This window comes from Achroia grisella, unplaced genomic scaffold, assembly GCF_030625045.1.
Source record: "Achroia grisella isolate CSIRO2021 unplaced genomic scaffold, CSIRO_AGI_Agris_v1 utg770, whole genome shotgun sequence".
Lineage (NCBI taxonomy): Eukaryota > Metazoa > Arthropoda > Insecta > Lepidoptera > Pyralidae > Achroia > Achroia grisella.
The window spans coordinates 2,945,052-2,968,202 of NW_026713016.1; the positions used below are offsets into that span (position 1 = coordinate 2,945,052).

General features: G+C 31.3%; 3 protein-coding genes across 3 annotated transcripts in view; 1 reads left to right on the plus strand and 2 right to left on the minus strand.

The window, feature by feature from the left end:
• The first annotated feature begins 5,489 nt into the window (after positions 1-5,489).
• LOC131850426 (uncharacterized) lies at positions 5,490-7,779 on the plus strand. The gene is made up of 6 exons (XM_059200636.1): positions 5,490-5,607; positions 5,695-5,804; positions 6,068-6,302; positions 6,504-6,606; positions 7,229-7,307; positions 7,610-7,779. Exons 1-6 carry the CDS (start codon positions 5,560-5,562, stop codon positions 7,776-7,778), a joined length of 744 nt encoding a protein of 247 aa, XP_059056619.1. The 5' UTR covers positions 5,490-5,559; the 3' UTR covers position 7,779.
• A 135-nt stretch (positions 7,780-7,914) lies between these two features.
• On the minus strand, positions 7,915-9,750 carry LOC131850425 (putative nuclease HARBI1). The gene is made up of 3 exons (XM_059200635.1): positions 9,250-9,750; positions 8,887-9,168; positions 7,915-8,429 (listed from the first exon to the last, which is right to left on the minus strand). The coding sequence occupies exons 1-3, from the start codon at positions 9,514-9,516 to the stop codon at positions 7,929-7,931; spliced, it is 1,050 nt and encodes a 349-aa protein (XP_059056618.1). The 5' UTR covers positions 9,517-9,750; the 3' UTR covers positions 7,915-7,928.
• The window catches only part of LOC131850424 (mannosyl-oligosaccharide alpha-1,2-mannosidase IA), a 72,605-nt gene continuing 59,204 nt past the window's right edge, over positions 9,751-23,151 (minus strand). The window contains exons 4-10 of the mRNA XM_059200634.1: positions 18,090-18,192; positions 16,343-16,450; positions 14,242-14,469; positions 12,418-12,556; positions 11,642-11,786; positions 10,869-10,985; positions 9,751-10,128 (exon numbers count right to left, since the gene is read on the minus strand). Coding sequence (XP_059056617.1) covers positions 9,973-10,128; positions 10,869-10,985; positions 11,642-11,786; positions 12,418-12,556; positions 14,242-14,469; positions 16,343-16,450; positions 18,090-18,192 — 996 coding nt within the window. The 3' untranslated portion in view covers positions 9,751-9,972. The remainder of the gene's footprint in view (positions 10,129-10,868; positions 10,986-11,641; positions 11,787-12,417; positions 12,557-14,241; positions 14,470-16,342; positions 16,451-18,089; positions 18,193-23,151) is intronic.

Consider the following 23,151-nt stretch of genomic DNA (forward strand, 5'->3'; position numbering starts at 1 on the left):
TAAATATCCACATATCACACAGTGAAAAAGATTACAGAGCAAGATTTACATTTGTAAATTCAAGAACATACAACTTCTAATTCTACTACATCAACCGTCAAAGATAAATGAAGTTTGACTTAATTCTCCGTCTTTTAAAGCAAATTCATAAAAATATGTGATGATTATCGGATATTGTTGAGGCTTAGAAAGATACAAGTTCCATGAGGTATTATATATACATATATATATAAAAGCCAAACAATATTAATTTGTTATAAACCCTAAGTGGCAGTATTCGATACATGATAATAATTTATAAAAACAAACACATTCAACAGACGCACTCTCGCTCACATATTTATATTAGTTTAAAAATAACAATATTACTACACACAGAAACCCTATACCTATCTAGAATATTTACTGTCTATGACTATTAGGCAAGGCCCGACCGAGAATTCGGTATTAGCTACGAATGATGTGAAACGGTCTATACAAGACCCTACAATCAGGGTGAATAGCAGTTATTGCCTATTACTCACTAAACGATTACTTGAATGACGAGCGTGCATGGCAAGTTGTTCATGAACGGGGATTTTCATTTAATGTTAGACATAGACACCTATATAAATAAACATTGTAAATAAACTGAATATCTAGTAAAAATTATAATAAGAAATTTAATTGAGTATCTTGCCAGTTCTTCTCAATTGAAAGAATTGGAAAAAATTATAATATAAAAAATTGACGTTCATAAGCGGCTAAAGTATCCTACGTGAATAAATCATTTTTGAATTTGTGGGGAGTGCCTTGGTTAATATACTAGATCCCCTTGTGTATGCAAATCGTTAGGTATATTACCTTTAAGGATTTCAAATTATTACTATCTCCACCACTACTGCTCCGATATTGCCTCTGAATCTAGGGTCATGTCAAACCTATAAATCAGCAGCAGTGAAAAGCTTAACTCTAATCATCTACTCATTGATGGAATATAGTAATAGTTTATAAAATCGTTACTCTAAAGATCTAGTTATTATAAAAAAAAACAGGTATTTATATATTTCCCTAATATTTATTTTAAAGCAGTCATTTTATATGGACTTAATGCCTTTTCACATGTTTAATTACCGGGTAGACACCAAACGCCAATTACTAGCGGGGAAGCGTATGGGCACAGCAGATAAATTATACCTGTAAAAGTTATCTTGTATGCCCATATACATCGCCACGGGTGTTACGTGAAAAGGCACTCACGCGATTAGCCGGTAAATACTTATAATTAATATTTAAGCTTTATTCGGTCGGACCTTCCTATTATATACATAATTTACAGATATATCTCTACTCCTAATATAATGAGGGACCGTCAAATATCTTGAATCACCCTAATATTTTATTTACTAATTGCGCCTATTTCTGTTATCACCAAATCATAGTACGATGTAAATAAATCTGTAATGCTTTATTAACAGGTGCAGAAAACAAAAATAATTAAAAAAATATTGTTTTTTTTCACTAGTGTTTAAATAAAATTACACATTGTAGTAAAGAACATTGTTATTATACCTATTACTGGCTGTAAAAAATTATTAATTAGCATTTCATGGCTTCAAGTTAGGGTCCACAATTTTTTATACAATCTTCCTATATAAATACAAAACTATACAGAAATTCAAATTGCAAACACAAATTGTTTTGTTTTAAAGTAATAGGCCGGTAAAATGCATGTGTGCCTATTAATTAGTAGTGTAATACTAAATACTACGTTATACACATATAAACTAGTTCATACAAAAAAGATATGTATTCTATAAATAAAATTATTATGATACATTTCAAAATATTTACGTTTCAAAATTTAAATACGAGATCTGTTAGAAATTAATACAATAAAGACGGTATGTGTATTAAATAGGTATATAAATAAAATATATATTTATACTAAGTTATAAAAAATTAAGTTAATAAATTACAATAGCTTTAATTTCTATTTATACTAAACAACTGGTTCGGTTATTATATTATTAGTAATTAAGGAAAGTGACATTAAATTGTTTTATCGATGCACAATAGAGATTATATGAAAATCATGTTAATCTACTACAATCGATAATATAATGTTAGAGCCAATATAAAAAATATTACCTAGATACTCAGTATTATAATTCATGAGCATAAATTTCTCTACATACATTATAAATGACAATTTAACGAGTTATTTGATATTTCAAATGTTTTACCATAATGGTATGCATTGTGAACATTATAATACTTCGTTGATCATTAACACTGAGCGTTCATTTAATATCTCTATCAGAAAACGATTCAGCCATCACTTAGTGATCGAATCTTTAGTCACATAATTTTAACACTTTGTTAAAATTGCAAAATGTGTTGCGTATTGCCTTGATCCTGATATTGACAGTAAACTATGCCTCTGACTACCTCATCTGGGATGACTGTCGTAAAGGTACATTTATAGAACGCGAAAATATACAAATATGTTATTTGATTTGGACTACTGTGTTTAGAGCATTTTACGAATCAAGCTAAACGTTATATTATGCTAAAGTATTAAAATAACAAAAAAAAACTTCATAAAATTTAATGTATATTTCAGGGTAAGATAATTGTGATATTTCCCGCACTTACCGTACCATACATAGAATAAATATACTATGCATGGAATTTCCCAAAGTTATGAAGAGTTTCGGTAAATTTGAAAACACAGCTTTAGCCTTTAAAATGGATCATTACAAATAAGTATTCAAAGATCCACTGCTGCTCCAAATGGTAGATACAAAATACGATACAATTAGCGCAATTTATAACTTGTTGCGTATTTTTGTGATATTCATAAGTATATAGTTCTAAAATTAAATTATTTAAATCCTGTTATACCAAGAAGAGACTTATACAGTCAGAAGAAGCAATAATTTCGTATTAAAGGGAAAAACCTATTTCAGCTTAAAATCTCCCTTCTAATATTTGTATTATAGATAAAATTATCACTTACAAGTATTATCTATTGATTTTTATATTTTTTCATATTAATTATAATACTATTACAATTATAAATCGCGCTACTTCCAGTTGTTGTACCAGTTTGTAAATGTGGATGATTCCTCTAATATTGTTTAATTGACTTGAGCAATTATTAAGATTACAATTACAAACATATGTTACTTTCACTGTATACTAACTTAGCAGATTTTTCACAATGATGACAATTATAAATAAGGCTCTAGTTTACTTGTATTATGTATAAAAATTAGCTAATAAATTCATATTATATAGCTAATCTAATTTTGTTTTGCAAAATAAACGTTACATACTTAATTACAACGTTTATTATTGAATGGTTTTTTTTAATAATTATTTAGCTATAAAGTGAAATATAATGGTCAAAATAACCAATACCAAACTTAACCGATATCTTCTTTGTCTATAATAATATAATCCTATGTTTTTGGAAAAACATTTTATTAAATACAAAGTTAATAAATCAATGGAGTCCCCATTCATTTATTTAGTTAAGAAGTATTTATTGATTACCTACATATCCATTCCACGCTGGTAATAATTGAAATGGCAACTCACGAACATTCTCGAGAATATAGAAAGAACAAAAGAGAATTAAACAAAAAAATCTATTTAATATCATTCAACAACACTTCATGAGGAAAAACAAATATTGCATTAACAACTTAATAAATACCACAAGACCTTTAGCGGCGCCGTTCTCAACACCGTTTGACATCGAAGTAAGAGCGATATTTCTTGTCCTTTTTCTATTTAACATTAAGTGGTTTTATATTAAATACTATTAGGCTGATATTTGAAACTAAATTAATAAAATACACACATATTGCAACTATGTCTGAGTCCAGTTGCTCTCGTATTTATTTATAATGGTATTTGTATGTGCAATTGTTAACTAAAAGAGTTTTTATCATATGTTGGTAATACAGTGTCAAATTTTTAAAACTACATCTCACTCAAGAAAACTATAACTAAATTACAACAAATAAATTAGATATATATATAACAATCACCATAAATTTCGTTTAATGTCATGTAATTGTATATTGAGAATACAGAGTGAAGAAAAAATACATTTACAGATTATTATTTCCAATTAAGTTAAACATTAATAATCTCAATTATGTATTAAACAAAAATAGTTGTGAGAATTATTATTTTTTGATCTCTTGTTATGAAACGAAATATAAACTTAGTACAATGTTAATAGATTAAAAAACAACCTTCCAATCCCTTAAACCAACAGGAAACTGTATCTCTCAAGTATGCTATTTGCCATCAGGCATTAAGTCCGACATATATACAATTTTGTATGCAAAAGAATAAATAAATAAATATATGTGCCGATGTTTTATACTAAGCAAACCCATTTATACAAGGTAAGAATTTTAACCACTGTGCATCCTTCAGAACATCGACTTGGTTACCATCTGTCATGTATTGTGATTACCAGCTGATAATTGTTGCTAAAATTTAGCGAAACCTATAAACCCAACGACAAGCCGTTTTTCTGTGCGTAAAACCTGTTTTAAGTAAGGCCTATAACATTAATTGAAAACTATACTTAATTTTATGCAGTAGTTTTTGCGTAATGCGAGTTGCTGCAAAAATCATCATGCTTTCTTATATTCTTATATCCATAATGTATATTTCAACGTCGGTTTATTAAAATTTTATTATATCCATAGTTATATTTGAAAGGAATGGAAGGAAGGTCCAATTTTTAATCTATTATCATATACCCGAAATACAAATGCAGGTTCATTTTAAATTAAATAATACATATATAAGTGCCAGTGAGAATGGTAATCGATTATTATTCTTACTAACACCTATTGGCACCCAACGCCTGTACCAAGTCATGAAATGTTACATAAATGCAATATTTGATGGAAGAGAACACAGGCTACTTTTATGCTGTGAAGTTATAAAGAATTACAAATTAAAAGAATGTTAGCTTGGGTAAAATAAAAATGTGGCGAAAATAAACTCTACCGGTCTTATTACAAAAAATCTGTTAAAACTCGGACGAAACGTGGTCTAAATAGTCGAGGTTTAAACCATTCCTAAAGTTAATACTTGGAATAAACCGAACATTATTATGAATCCAGATTTAACAGAGGTCTACTTAGTACTACAGTTAAATCGTTCATTATATATTCCCCACAGATAATATACAGAAATCAGTCATTCATCTCTGTCAGCCTACAATTGCGTTCCGTTTTACCAGAAAACTGAAATGATAAAAAATAATATTACTTCAAGGAAAATTGTATCAAATAAAAATATTTATATATGTATTTATTTATGTCTTCTTTATAACTATTTTATTAATATGTAATATTTATTAACATGGTATTACATTTAAAATCTGTTTTATATTTTGAAAGTACACGGAGAACAGGAACGTATCTCGTATTTTTATCACTTCGTTTCGAATCATAACATCGCGCCATTACTGCATATAATGAAGAACAAAAGTTTTTTAGCAATTTTTTTCAATAATTATAAAGTACAAAAATATTTAAAATTATGAGCTTACAAAAGAAAAGGAGTGCAAATTGGACACCAGAAGAAAAAGTTAGTACTTATAAACTATAAAATTCAGTCAATTGAGTTTTAATACAGTTTATGGCGAAATAATAGCGACTATTTTAAATGTTTTAGGCAATATTACGCGAAATTATTTCAGCATCGGCGCATATAATAGAGGACAAATCAACAAAAACGTCGGCAAATATTTTAAAGTCCAAAGAGTGGAAAAAAATAACAAATAAGTACGTATTTATATTTGTATTATTATTTTTATTTTTGTATCATTTGCTTTAAATATTATAGTTAACTAGCTGTGCCCGCGGTTTCGCCCGCGTTAAATGTTAGTATAAAATATAGTCATATGTGTTATTCTCATGCATAAGCTATATTACTGTACAAAATTCATCAAAATCCGTTCAGTAGTTTTTGAGTGAAAGAGTAACAAACATCCATACTTACAAACTTTCTTGTCAAAATATTATTAATATATGTCTAATATTTCTAGATTCAATGAAATTACTGGTAACAGTAGATTGGACAAAGAATTAAAAATGGCCTGGAAAAGATTAAAATTATCGGCTAAAGCTAACATATCCAGCTTCAAGCGACAGCAGTCACAAACTGGTGGTGGAGAAAAGCCACAGTCACCATCCCAAGAAGACTTGGATATTATGGCCATTGCACCACTAGACTTTGTGGTGGAAATAAACACCTATGACAGTGATGCTGTGACTGCCATGGTTTGTATCTACTATATAATGATTATTCTGATTCAAAGGTCATAAATTTATGAGGTAAATAAAATTTCATCACACTAAAATGCTGATGATTTTTGTATGAAAAATTATACATATTGTTTCTTTTATGATTATCATAGCACACATAATAGTAGTGGTAAATAACAATATTGATGTTGACTTGAATATACCACTTGGTTGTAGGAGGACAATCAAATTCAGCAGGATGAAGTCAGTGGTCATAGTTCAAATCATATTGATTTGACCTCAGACACTGAGCCAATACTCAAAACTGTGGAAGAACAAGGTAAATATACTATCAAAACTAGCAAAACATACACATTTATATTTAGCATAGCTATATAGCTAAGTTAAATATAAATGTGTATGTTTGGCTTTCTGATTAACTAATCTTCATTTAATTTGACATACATATAAGTATTTGTCATAGAGGATAATATCTCTCTCTTTAATTTATAGTACTATGAAATAAAACATGCTATGTAGCTTGTATCACTTTATGTCAAGAGCATATTTTACCTACCTACATTAATACACTTTATTAATAAACTAGCTGTTCCCGCGACTTCATCCACATGGAATTTAATTTATTTTTCTAAAATAAAAGTAGCCTAAGTTACTCCTTATTACATCAGCTACTTGCCAAAAAAAAGTCCCATCAAAATTGGTCCAGCAATTTCAGAGATTAACCGGAACAAACAGACAGACAGACAAAAAATGTTATTTAAGGTGTATGTACATATTTATATTCATATGCATGCATGGTTATTTCAATATTATAAACAGATACTCCAATTTTATTTATATGTATAAATGAAGTATAAAAGTATGTGTAATAACTTTTTATTCTGTTGTAAAATTTGTATACATTCATAAATATTATTAATTGAGAATTTTTTTATTTATAGCAATAGTTGAACCATTACAAAATAATAAAGAAAATAAAAGGGAGCGTGCAATGAAATCAAAGAAGGAGGTGCAAAAGAAGTATGTACAAATAAATTGTCTTTGCATGTTAGGAGTGATACATGAAATTTAGAAATATTAGTATGTCAATGTTTTATTGCAAAGGTTATTGTAATTTAAATTTCCAAAGATAGAAGTTAATAATCATATACATTGGAATGTTTTTCATATGTTAATATAAAATTGTAACTAGTCAATTTGTCTAAACATAAGTTTTTTAAGTGTTATTATACTATATAGTACAAATACTACTATTAGAATATTGATCTGCACCCTGAGTTCTTGTTCATCAATTTAATGTGGTATTATTTTTTTGTTCACAGAGATGACATGAGAGAATCTATTGTACAAAACAATATAGCATTTAAAAGAAGAAATTTGGAAATGTTAGAAGTTGAACATGCATATAATATTAGAATATTGAAGTTAAAAATAAAAAAATTAGAATTAGAAATAGATTTATTAAAATCTAAAAATCATCATACAATATAAAAAACATATAATAATCAATGTCCTGATTCTGATTTTAAGGCTGATATTGTACAATAAAGAGTGTCTTTACTGATTTTAAGGCTGATACTATATAATGAGTGTCTGTGTACTGATATAAGGCTGATTGTGTTGTGTAAATAAATAATTAAACTAAAAATGAGTTTCTATGAACTGCCTTCTCCTAATAGTACCACGAAGTGTGTTATGAACACTTTGTTGTAAAACCCCTGTGTTTGAAGTAGATTCTCTAGTAATCTCACCAGGAAAAATGTCTTCCTTCATATCTATTGCAATATTGTGAAGCACTGCACAAGCTACAACTGTCATTCTGGCTGTTTCAATGTCTCCAAACATGCCTCTTAATAGACAACGGAATCTTTGTTTCCACAGCCCAAAACATCTCTCAATTGTGTTACGTGTCTGTATATGACACCTGTTATAAGTTTCTTCCTGAGGAGTATTAGTATGTAATACCGGGGTAAATAAATATGGAGTGCAGGGATATCCACTGTCTCCTAGTAATATTCCGGAGAAGGCCCCAGCTTCAAACCTCTGTTTTAGTCTACACTCCCGAAATATTCTTGAATCATGTACACTACCACGCCACCTCGTGACAATGTCCATAATTTTCAGGTCCGCATTACAAACCACCTGAAAAATGAAAACATTAAAATGTACTATTTATGACTTACTTAATCTCCTTTTTTTAATAAATATTAACATACAATGCTTGGAGATTTAATGTGACTGACAATAAAATAATTAAGAAATTATGTACATAAAAGCATTATTATTTTGACAAAATTACACAGTCTAAATTATTACATGATATCCTAATTACTTAAAAATTTACTTCTTTAAATTGACAATTTATTTTTATCGTGTACTATATATATATATATATATATATATAAATAACCTACAGATGTTTGAGTATATTGGTAAGACCAAATAGGAGATTCACATTTGGTGACTTACATATGGTATGATTATCCTACCAATTACAATTTCATGATTAAAATTTTATAACTTTTAGGGACACTAGATATTTGCATGCACAGTCACCATTAATATCCCAATATAGATATATTCTTAAATACAACATTACCTGTACATTTAATGATGGATATCCTTTCCTATTAATGTATAGCTGACCATCATCAGCATTTATTTTTTTTATTCTAATGTGTGTGCAATCAATTGCACCAATTACGGTGGGAAAATTAGCTATGCTACGGAACTTTCTCATTGTTTCTTCTTGATCAGCTATAGTGGCTGGCATTTTTATGAATCTTGAAGACACAGATGCTAAAGCACCTGCTACCTTCTTGCAAATTTTGCTGACAACGGGTTGTGAAATACCATATAAATCAGCGGTATCATCTTGAATCTGCAGACAAGATATAATTAAATGTTACAATATTTGATGTTACCTTAGGCAATAGAATTAAAATAGAATACAGTTACTTACTTCATGTCGAGCCCAGTTTCGTAATGCGCATACAACTTGAAGTTCAGGTGATATAGGGCATCCTCGGGGGTCTTGAACTATACTTTCATGAATAATTTCCACTATTTTCAATCCAAAACGTTTTGTAAAACGATGTTTATATTTAAAATCGTTATCGCACATCTCAAACGGGTTTTGTCGAATACGATGTCGGTTAGGTCGTCGAAAAGTACCTAACGTTTCAACGTCTTCTAAATCTTCAAAATCTATTAAATCCACTAAATCCATCGTAAATACCGATATTTTCAATAAAACAACAACTGACAATATAAAAGTTTAAAAATGGAGTTTGACGTTTGTCGTTTAGACCACTGTTAAACTAGGGGCATCACAGGTCTAACTTTAGACCATAGACGAATCACGGTTTAGAGATAAAATTCGTTTTGTAATAAGGAATTCTTTGGTCAATGGTTTATACTAGTGCTAAACCAGGTTTATCTTTTTGTAATAAGACGGTACGAGTCCAATATTCTCTCCGACCATTAACGGCACTGACAAATAACTTGAGCAAGTGGTATTAAAATCGCTTCAACACCGCGTGGCATCCGCAGTTGCAGTTCTACATATAAAAGTATTTACTGCGCAATCTTAATTGGCTTGTGTTCAAGTTGTTTGCCGCAAACTGTACCTTAGAGGTGTATTTAATAAATATGCAGTAAACTCAACGAAATAATTCACTAGTGTTTACACCCGGTTGTCTTCATTGCCAATGTCGATGGACTTGTCAGCTGCTCTGTATAATGGGTTCTTGTTCTTGATTGGGAGTGGATGTGCCTCGGTGTTGAGTACCCACTCGTCGAGGGATAGCAGTGAGTCATCAGCGAATAGAAGGTATAAGTACTAAAACAATATTAATTATATTTATTACGAGGTGTGTCCTTGAATTCATACATGTGGTATTCAGAATTACAATAACTAAACTCTTGTTTATGTGTATGTAGTCGGTTATGAGTATAGCAAATTTTATTCTGTTATTCTTTTGTTACATCAGTTAAAATGTTTATCAGAAAAAATATTAAATTTACGATAATATTACATTCATGATAACATACTATATGTTATTCGTAATATAATTATATTATATCATTACACATAATAATCTAGATAACATAAAATACTATACTAATATTTTATGGTTTAAATGGTCTAGCACAGCCTTAATTCCGATGGTCGCAGGTTCGATTCCTGCAGGATACGATCATGAATATGATTGCTGGATGTTTTCTTAATACAACATATTGAATATTTACAATAAGTATTTAAGTATTTCTATCAGTTATATTGTACCCGTAGTACAAGCTCTGTTTTGTTCGGGGCTAGAGTTATTATTATGTAGTAGGTAACATTCCAGAAATTACATGATTAATTATTGCGAATTGAGTGCAATTATATGATTAGCAAAAATATTTCCGACATTTCAAAATTATCCTGGGACAACCCAGGATAATTTTTAAATGTCGTCACAATTATTAATAATAATATAATATATATTATTATTAATAATAATATTATTCTGAGCGGGATTTCGGATAAATCTCTCGGCATTTTGAATGACATATTAAATGGAGTCGAATGATCACCTTGAGTGTTTCTGCGAGGAAGAAGCTCTGTTGCACGTCGTCTCCCTGAGGGTTCTGATGGTAGACGTTGACTATGCCCGTGTAGCCGCCCTCCACGCGACAATGCTTCTCTAGCGCCTGTTAACGACATTATAATGCTTATTATATAAAAAATATTCAGTAACTTGTTTAGTACGCGTGGCATAACTCTGATGAGTTAAGGACTGGATGATATTGTTAGAAATATTCTGGATTATTAATTTTAAATTTGATTGAACATTATTCATTGTATTCACAAAATATAAATAATATGAGATTGAGTCTGGTCGAGGTGTAACAATAATAAACAATATAGTGAGAAGTGTAACTTAATATACAATAAATTATATATTTCGAATATACACATATAATTATAAAATATTTACATACATAAATAAATAAAATGTATCCTATGTGGTAATTTATCTGTTTACTAAAATTTCATATCAATCCAGTTGTTTTTACCTTAAAGAGTAACAAACATGCATTTGTAGTTGTTATACGTAATATGACATGTACAATAATTTAAATTGACTGGTTATCTGGTTATTTTTTGCATATTACATATTTTATGTAAGTTCATAAACGAGCTGACGGCCCTTATGAACAACAGTACGAACATCCGATCATCACGTGACAGTGATACCACTCATACGTTGCTATTCCCTATGATAATGAAGTTATCCCCTTAACTTGTAATTTACCTAATCGTACCCTATAACTTTGGATGTATATATATAGTAGTAAATCATGACCTGTACAGCCTCCCAGCCCCAGTCCCGGTACTTCTGCTCCTTAGTGAGCCGCCACATGATGAAGTAGCTCTCAAAGGTCTCCGGCCTCAATAAGTACACCTTCTCGTTGCTCTTTTGCGCGCGAGCCTCCACTGCACCCGTAAATCTGGAATGTTGAAATGAAATTTATTTGTTATGAAAGTGGTACAGACAGTAGATGATAACTAGACTAGAGCGGGGACATAACAACTATTAATAAAAATATTCAATAGCTGTAATAATGGTGCATATTTTCCAAAAAAGCTCACAGCGAAGAAAACTAATCAAAAGTGACATAAAATACAGATCTCAAAATAATATTAAAATTTATGAAAAAAAATTGTGGACAAGCTGCCAGGATCAGTAATTTTGTTTAAACTATTTAGTTCTTACTTTTAGTCTTTAATAATTCACAAGGAAAGCCAGCGCGCGTTGCCTTATACTATTTTTTATAATTCGGGTATTTTCAAGTAATTTCAATTTCTACATTTTTTTTTATTTCTAGACTTTACTTTCAGAAGATACGTTTAAAATTTATAAATTATCATAACTCTATAATTATGTCTTTGCTCTATAGTCATCCATTTTGGAATGGCCAAACCACGCATGATTGAAGGACGCGGGATTGCACTCGCTGGCGGTGGGCGCGGTCTTTCTTGTTCTTTGTCTACATTTACATATTAATTATTTTCTGCGTGAAATCCGATTACCGCGTGAAAGAGCGTATGTATAAAGGCAGCTAATAATGAGAAACCAACCTGAACGCCTCGGGTCCGAGCCGTGTCTCGGAGCGCGCATAACTCTCGTGGCACGTGTGAGTCAGTTTGCGTGCTACATCCATGTACCTCTCGGACAATGTGTTCTCTAGCGTAGTGGACGCCAACGCGAACATACCGCCTGGAATATAGAGGAATAAACAAGATCTATTCATATGTTCATTCATTCATTAGACGGTAATTTTATACACAGTAATTTGTGTAATACACTGAACTAATTCTACGATTTAGTAACTTATTTTAATTCTGCCAGACTCTGCAGACTTTGCCAATCTGAAGAGGAAACACCACTACATATCCTATGTGGTTGTAGCCCACTAATGCATAAACGAAATATCTTCTTTGGAAAGTTCCTCTATCCTGAGGAGATAAAAACCATCGCTCCTATAGATATAGGTAGAGAACTCTGAAAAAGAGCGATACAATAGATCTATGTAGGTCGCTGTGCCACATGTCTAAGCACCTGACAATAGCCCAAACAAAATAAAAATAAAAATAAACTTATTTTGCAATTCATGCTTTGGTGTTAAGTGTGACATTACCGGGTATTGAGGTAAAATTATTTAGTTCTCGTAAAAGACAAAGCTTTTGGACACTTACGACATTTTGATGTCGTGCATCGCAATGTTGAATGCGCCATTCACTTGTGCCATACCAGTTTTATAAAAAAAAAACTATCTTCCTGCCAGCCCTTACGGGATAGTCAAAGAGGACCGACAGCAAAAGGATGCTTACATTTCATACCTTCTTATACAGATATCCCGTGTTTGGATACTCCTTTCTCAAATAGAACAAGAGAATAATGTGGTTAAACAGTAATTACTATAGAGAGCATTCGTAGTCATAAAAACTGCACGTGAAAGGCGACAAGTGGAAGGTTCGACATGTCAAATTCACTTATTCATTAAAACATCATCAAACCTATTTAGTATATTGAACCTTGGCCTATTCCTGCGATCGATATTTTTAAAAAAGGTATTACTATCTTAATAAAAATAGGTATCTAAGTGTTATTAAACATTAATTTTGATAGAGAATTACCAACAATTTATAAAGAATAGACTATTAACACGAACGTAGTTAGAAATATTATTGTTTTGTCTATACTGTATTGAATAGGTGTCGTGCGAGTGTGAAACGGCAAATGAACAAAAAACAAGTATCGTACAACCGTGTTATCTTGAGACGCAAACAAACAGACAATGAAAAATAATTGAAAGCAGGTCGCAGACAGGAAAATAACTGTGACTTCAGGTGAGATCCGAACAGTTAACACCGTTTAGCATTGCTAAACATATATTATTATAAGCCAACTGTTACAACAAAACATTTCGAAGATAACACCTGATTAAATGCTTAAACAAACGAGTAAACGTTAAAAATTCTCAAGTCATATTCCTTTAAAAAGAAACAATTACAACGGGTTAGAAGAATAAAAAAATATGTCCGGGGGTATTAAAAATTCCGCAATTTCTCCCTAGATATCTTTTTTATGAATTGTAATGGTACAGAGGTGACGGTATACTGGATTGAAAGTGGCACATGCCGCCTATAATCACGAATGATACCACGGGTATTAAAAATACATTACTTCTTAGTATTTATTAACCCACCTAAAAACTTGGATGCGCCCATAATTTAATCATATTAGCATTCAAACCAGATCTGGTTTGATGGAACCCATTGGATGAGAAAAAAGTAAATATCCACCCATATGACTTTGTACTCTTGTTCTGGTATCAATACCTGAACCCTCGAAAATTCTTTATTCCCTTGACAATCTGGTATAACGTAACTTCAACTCACCAGCGAAGCACGACAGATGATCCATCTTCTCTTCGAATACTCTGCCGTATTTCAGCTCCGCGAGGTACGAGAGCCCGGACGGCGACACCCTGAGCATTTTGTCCAGTGCAGCTTGCATCGCCGTGTCAAACATGACACGGGCTTGTTCATCCTCGCGGTTCGATAACAACCACGCTTTCAGTAGATACTCGTAGAATGAATCGCCCAATGCTCCCAGTGATACATGTCCTGGAATTGAATATAAAACTGTAGTTTTATATCTAAAAAAAATAATATTGTTACGTTCTTAAAGTAAATAACAACATAACTGTGATTGTGAAGTTACAAATAAACTTTTCATATAATATATATATATATATATATATATATATATGAGCATAATAAGTTCGTTCGGAGTATCTAAAAAGCTATTTTTAATTTGTGATCAGACTTCTTTATATCGTTAATACTAAATCATGCAAGTTCATTATTATGCCAGACAAATTATTTGAATGATAATTATTATACTTGCATTTCAGGAGCAGATAAACATCTTTATTTTATAAAGAACTGCATTGTAATTCCTATTGATGCTTAATGTATAATGACAATAAAGTAGTTCCTAATTTGACGAAATGCTCAAAATTAAATATTTAGCTTAGTACATATACCTTCGATATATTAGGTATATAAATAAAAAGAGATATAGCAGTTGGTGTCACTATTACAATTAATTGTGGAATTAACACCGAAATTAATTGGGATCACCGCTCACGCAGTAACATTTATCTTTGTCATATATTTATATTAGAATAAAAAATATAAGTAACCTGTATACAATATACCGTTAATTGAATACACGACGAAGATACTGAATAAATAAATTTATCATATGTAGGATTTTGTTTACATTTCTTATGTGTTTATTTGTACAGTAATAAGTTTCAGTTATTTTCCCAAGCGCGATTGTATTAAACATCTCTACTACATTATGTAGGCACCAATATACCTCAATATGCATTATCAATTAGAATGCTGTTTGCAGAATTGCAAGCGGATTATACTGGAAGTTTGTTTAATTAGTGTTTCCATGGCAACCTCCGCAGTTCAATGGTCAACCACGTTGCTCCGGGCAAATCGCATCCTGGGTTCGATTAACTACAGTACCAACTAATAATTTAGGAACCAAATTCATGTAAATTATTCCGGATCTACCTGAGTTATGGAACAGGTGTTTTGTTGTTTAAGTTCTTATACTATTAGGATAATAATTTAATTTATTTCACAGACCAGACGATCGATGTAATTGTACAGAATGAATCAACACATGTGTTTTCATGTGTACCTACCAATAACATAAACAAAAGTATAAAAAATATTACACGACTATACAGTTGATATTAAATATGTGTATATACATATTTCACATGGTAATCATCTCGGTTCTTGCGAAGCAGATTATATTTTAAAGTAAAAATCAATACTATTCTTATACAATTCTTTTCCGATTAATAAATACAAATGCATTATTAAAAAAATGTCAATTGAAAATCATGTACTTTTCACTAAAAAATATGAGTATATATCTATAGAGATATATATCTGACCATAGAGATAAATTACTTATGTGTTTATTTTATAATCTATATAGCTATTCTAGAGATATTCTGGTTCTGATACATTTCGGTATCAGAACCAGAATATCTCTAGAATAACTATATAGATTATAAAATAAACACATAAGTAATTTTTCTCTATGGTCAGATGCAATAATCAACGTTTGCCTTATTGCTTATCCATAGACGAATATGATGGGAAAAAAAGATTTGTTAGACCTAATCGTACACTCTATGTAATAAAATTTATATCGAACTTCTTATCATTCCGTGGAATCACCGTGGGCTCCACGTGTGGCAGAAACGGAAACTCCCAGTAGACTTGTGACCGGGAGGTTAAAGGTTTGTAGGTTTGTTATACATTTTCATTAAAAGATATAAACATTTTTTCACTTTCATTTCATTGGTAGATTAACGTTCAGTTGTTCTGTTTCATATTACACCTTTGGGAATCAGTGGATGGACAGCTAGTCTATAGGCAAATTAATAAACTGGGTAATACTCACTCTGTCCCCACTGTCCGGTGCGTGGGTTGATAAAGTTGGGATACAAGTCGCCCGGCTTCTCTATATTGTTGAGGACGTCACGGATTCTATCCACTTTCTGCTTGTACACTGTAAAGAATAACCAATACGAAATTACGAACTGATGACTAATCAATACAGTTCAAGTGGGAACATTAACAATGTCACTACACTGTGTAATTTTATTAATAGATATAGTAGGCACAGCATAATAGTAATTAGTAGAGACTAAAACATCTCGAGTAGTCATTAGTAACGCAGACTAATACTGACAGGACCTGTAATTCTGATACTGATACGGTCAAACCAGTGGGCCAGGGAATTTACCAAGAATTAACCCACAATTGGTTTCCTCCGCACTTAATGATCTTAGTATAGATTTATCATAATATAAATATACATGTAAATATAGTATAGACAATTAAGTGTAGGCCGTAAACCATCCTGCCCTTGGGTTTGTGAAACTCTATAAATGATAAAAAACTCTATTCTCTAATTAAAACTACACAGTTTGATGTTGAAAAAGTTAATTATTGGAATTCAACCCTAACGGAAACCTGTGTTTTTAACACCTACACTAATTTCAAGAATGGAATATAATCAGAAAATAAGCGATTATACAGAGCATAACTTTGATCTAAAAAATGATACAAAGAATGGTAAAAAAATATTTTTTTACAATTTGTGTTACTTTTAAATGCACACTCCGATTATTGAATGAATTCCCTGTCGAAGTTATGTCTATACTACAGCACGATGTTTTCAAAAATGGTATATTAAAGGTCAGTACTGCGCAAGTTAAACCTATAGTATTTTAGGAGTCTGTACCGTACCGTTTACAAATATATTTTTAAACTACATTGTAAATGTAATACGATCATTATTATATTTAATACAATATACATACAAATGATTTGGATTCTGTTAAATCCATATTCGATTTTCAATATTTAAATTAAATGAATATGAAACGCATACATTAAAATCATAGGTCTGGTATAAGTTCAGGCACAAGGTTTCGAATTTCAAAGGTTATTAAAGGTTATTCATACACAGAAAAATAAAATTCCTGTATAAATACAGGAATTTTATTTTTCTATTCTGTGTATTTTAATTCAAGCATATTACTGCTTCTAAGTGTCGGAAATTGTATATAAAAACTAACAAACCAAACGCAGGTTTATTGACCACTTCTAAAATTGGCTCAACATCAACACGCCATGCCGTGAACGATCGGCTTTTTTTAATTTGGGCATCGGATTTCTACCAACGTCAACCTAATGAATTCACTTTATTTTATTTACTCCAACATAAAAATAATTAGTTAAATTGATTCTAATTAAGGTGATTATAATTAGTCCGTTACCTATATAAATACACCTACATATTTTCGTGTGTATGTGACTGAACTTCTAAACTACTGTACTCATTTTGATAATTTTTTGTCCCTGCTGGATTGTTGAACAATTGGATGAAGTGGAACAATTGGATCCAGGTGATGGCGCTGTGAACGACCGATTCGCTCCGTAATGTAAGTAAAATAAACACATATATCCATCCTTATAAGAAAAAGAAATAGTAATTTCTTTAACTTTACTTAACTTTCTACTTTACTATTCTATACCAATATTATAACTATGAAAGAGTATAATATTAGTATGAAAATCTGTCCCTATGCTACATCGACCCCAGCACATGCAGTCCCGCATACAATATTAATTTGACTTACCATCCCGTCCGGTGACTTCACTGAGATAGGTAAACTCCAAGTGTAAAGTGCCCACTTCTGACAGTATGCTGTTAGGTCCCGCCCAGTGGTATTGTCTGCTTGCCTGAAATTTTAACGTATTATTTAGGACACATATATACAAACTAGCTTTTGCCCGCGGCTTCGCTCGTGTTATTTTATCCCCTTAGGGGGTGAAATTTATCAAAATCCTTTCTTAGGGGATGTCTACGTCATAGTACTTTTATGTATGCAAAGTCTCAGTCCGATCGGTTTAAAATTGACAGAGTTTCATACAAACTTTCATCCCCTATTTTGGGGGTACAATTAATCAAAATCCTTTCTTAGCGGACGTAGGAGTGGACGTAGGACGTGGACGTAGGACGTGTCATGACGTAGGCAACGTCATGACATCTACCTGCATGCCAAATTTCAGCTCGATCCTCCAATGGTTGGGGCTGTGCGTTGATAGATCACTACGTCAGACACCTTTGAGTTATATATATTTAGATGTTTTATATTATATATGACTGACTGCACAGTGGAAGATATACACCAAATAATGGGAAAAAGTCAAGACAATGATGATTTTGTTGATACAAACGCTTTATATTATTAGGTGAGGATCGAAATATAAGCGACACAAGAAAAAGTTAAATTAAAAAAAAACGAATACTGCAATTCATTTTTATTTTTAATTTAAATTTATATTGCATTTAATAAATCTGATAATGATTACTCTAATGCTGTGAGAAAAAACAAATGTATACATGTGATTACAAAAGGCTAGGCAAAAGGATAATCACTCACAGACAAATTCATACTAATATGGTTGAATTAGGGTTTCCTTCATTTTGAAATCGGTTAAACAAATCTAAAAATAAATATAATTTGTCATGTAATAGTCAGCGACGGTAATAGAAATATGAAAGTAAAAATAATACCCTTTGTAAACGAATGTATTGATTATTATATGTATTGAATATTATAATGTAACGAGAATTACAAAAAATAATATCCTACAATTTGAAATATGTAACACTAATAGTACTTTTTCAATAGCCATAATGATTAAATGTCTTAGAAAAAGTAGGACTTTACGGCGTAGAAAATAAGGGCGAACTTAAAATAACTACATGCCTCACTTAATTGCTAAAGATAGTTTTTCCTATTGGTGTGTAGTGCAAATCGAGCCCGAGTCGTCATTACAAAATGCTGAGACCGAGACCGTTAGAAGTTAATTCACATTTATAGCTGTTGTGAAAGTAGAAAATAATATTAATGTATTTTTAAGTTCAAACATTTCTTGTATTCGTTAGTCTTCGTAACAGTTGTCTAAATTAAGATTTGCTTTTTTGTAATGGACTTCGGTATATAAATTTTTAAAAAATCAGATTCTTTCATGCATACAAAGTTACATTACCTGGGAGTAACACGAACTATTTTTATTTTCTATAGATTTAGAGGTGTCTACAATTATTGCACCCGTGCAAAACTGGGGCAAGTCGCTAGTACTTAAAATATTTGAATGCGAATATATTTTCATTGTTGCCCAACCCTCCCAAAATGCAATCAGTCGGAATTAAATAGAATCGACATCATCCATATTATAGAAGGAAATAATACATCTCGGGAAGCATGGGACCTTATTTTTTGTATGGTTTTACCCGGAAGGACACAATAGTACAATCTCTTTCAACCACAGAGAACCACAGACAATATGTTCCTACCATCTACAAAATAGGGATTAATGTTTAATATTATCCACAGATTCAAAGAGGTAGATAGCGATGTTAAACCATATCTATCTAGTAAAGTTCTCTTGACATCATCTTAGTAATTTTTAAATAGCAACATCGAATTTTCAGCAGGATTCATTTAAGGCGACGCATTGCAAATATTGACCTCAGATACCTTAACTTTTCTCAGCAATTACAAATCATTCGGGGCTGATATTTAGGTATTTCATTTTTCAGATCTTTGACATCATATTGACAGTTCCCGTTACATGATTGATTAACTTTTGTAGCAGAAAAAAAATCTCAAAGATTGGTCTTACAAAATATATGTTTGATTCGTATAAGAAAACGGGACTGATTTAAGACTCGACAAATAGTACAATTCAGATGTATATAATAACCAATAGTTTTTATTTTAAACAAGATAAACTGTTTTTCCGCATAAAAATCTCTTGCTCACAAGTTGTTTTGTATGAGAGTTAAGCAAGTCAGTCAGTCCCCGGCCCCTGCCAACGTCGGACCTGTGCTTAGCGCGGAGAGCTCGCCTGAGAACGCGCGCTATCAAATCGTAAATTATTTCGTCATACACCCGCACCATATTATAGCGTACGCTATAGTATGGTGCGGGTGACAGTTACTTATTTTACATTTAACAATTACTGTATTTACATAAGTTAATACAGTTAGTAATGATTTATCGTACATATTACGAATGTAATACTAAGTCATAATTTGTAAAGTAGTGACAATTAATTGTTAAAAATGATAAAAAACTTTTAGTATTAATGTATAGAAATGGTTAAGAAAATATAAACAAATTTTACATTATTTTGATTTCGTAGTTATTTATAAATAAAAATGGGGCACTCCCATTATCTATACATATAAATAAAATTGGAGCGTTTGTTGGTAATATTGAAATAACAGTTATTTACTACATGCATACAAATATAAATACGTTACATACACCAAAATAACATTTTTTACCAATTTTGTCTGTCTGTCTGTCTGTTTGTTCCGGCTAATCTCTGAAATGGTTGCACTGATTTTGACGGGACTTTTTTTGGCATCTGGCTAAAATAAATAGTCTTGTACGCCGTTTGGTAGGCTTTTACATTATTTTATTGTAAAACAATTTTATTTTTTATTTCTTAACTCAAGAAGTTTTGTTTTGCTTAGATGTTTTTTTATTTCGTTAGTTGCTGAAGTAACAGGTACAGGTAAATAATACTTATTTACGCAATTACCTTTCATTAGACGTTAAGAAGAATTTTAAAATGTTGATAACTGTTTATCTAGAACAGGGGTGAGCAACCTTTTTTATCAACGGGCCAATTTAAATTTTAAATATTTTGACGGATCGCACCTAAAGTAACACTTATTAATAATAATTAACAAAATTATTTGTAATGTAATGTAATTTATTTGTAATAAATATTTACATGATATTGAGACACAAAACCCTCAATAATGTAGGGTATCCGGCCTTTTTACCAATATGTCCCGCCAAACTGGATGGTCTGTCCGGCTATTAGGATTGGCGAAGTGACAACCCTACACCCAAAGAAAAATCGACTGACTCATTATAACAAAGTAAAATCGTGGAGTCGTCTATGAATTTATACAAAAATTAAATATTGCTGTAACTTAATTCTTTTACTATTTCAAGTAATGTAATCATTTAGTTACCCTTTTTACATTTTTTACACTATTTTATTTACTTATACGAATAAATGTTATACGTACTAATACTAATAATATATAATATTGAATCCAAAATAAAGTATTTTTTTTCTCAATGTTACTACATATTTAGTGTAATCAAAAAACTTATTGATTGTCAATAATTTCACAAAAATATTATTTAATTAATCATTGTTGTCTGTCCGACTATATGTTGGAGTATCACATAAAAAATTGTGACATATTTTCAACTTTATTTTCTCCGATAAGTACTTTTTATCTGTAGTAAGTCTAGGTAAGCACTTGTCTTTGTAGCTATGGAAAGCAAAACAAAGTAATGGTGAAATATTTGGCTTCGATTATACTATACAGGCTGTCCCAGAACTCAATTTCAAGCAGTGAGAGAATTGATTGTAACCATCATGAGAAAAATCAGAAAAAAATCTATCCCATGCAGTTTGAAAATTAGGAGCATTAAAGAAAAACTTAGAAATTTGGTCAAACTATAACCATTATTCGGTCATTGTGCTTAATTTTTATTATTTTTATTCATTTAAACTTTGGAACCATAAAGCCAAATAACATTTCTAGAATCACAGTAAAAAATAATGACACAATTGCCCCAAGTTTTCTAGAATTAAGACTATTTGTTAAACTACATTTAAAATTTTCATAAATTGTAGAGTTTGAAAGGCCCTCTTTTAAAAAAATGTACTAAAGTGCCTTGGCAAGTGCCATTAAAAGTTCGGACATTTAATCAGGATTCTAAATGTACAATACTTGTTAGTTTCATACTAAAAAAAAACGAGAAAAAAACCTCAAGTAAACCGATTATTGCTAACCTATTTTACTCCGTTCAAATGTTTCTTATTCACACAAGCTTATAGTAGTAGGTTCTTAATTTTACGGCAAAATGATAAGAGAAATGGGTAGTGGACATGTTGTCGTGAGCGAGCGAGACAGATGTGCCACCCAGTGAGACGGAGATGCGTCGTTTAAACGCGCGCGAATGAAACAGATACAGTCGCCATACCAAGCAAATGGCTACGCTACCAGTCTGACACCAGTTAGTACATTTTGCTCATTCTGTTTCAGCTTCAGCTCAGCCTACTGCGCGTCTTTCCGTATTCGCTGTTGTTGGCTTCTCTTTTTGGACTTGGATTTTTGTGAATTGAACTTGTTGATTCCATACCGACAACTTTGGGCTGTCTCTTTTGGAATTGGACTTTTGTGTTGGTATCCTTGTTATTTACTTCACAAAAAATTGCGAACAAGCACCTCATTTATGAGGAATGCAGATGCAATGCAATTACTGCCGCTAGGCTTTATCGTGAAAGATATCCAAATTTAGAGCGCTATCCAGATCACTGCTTATATGTACCGGCCGCACTCACGGAGGGCGGCCATTTCCCGAATCAAATACGGGCTGGAGGTAGAACTCGCTTTCCTTATTAGGAAGAAGTGTTGCAAAAGGTCGCAGATGACCAAAATATTTTCGTTTGTACACAAACGAAAATACTTTTCTTCTTTTTTCTTTTTTTTTTCTTTTTCCCGTTCTTTCTTATTGTAATAGCACAGCACATCGTATTTTACAAAGACCTGAAATGCATCCGTTTCACGTACAACGAGTTCAAACTTTTCTT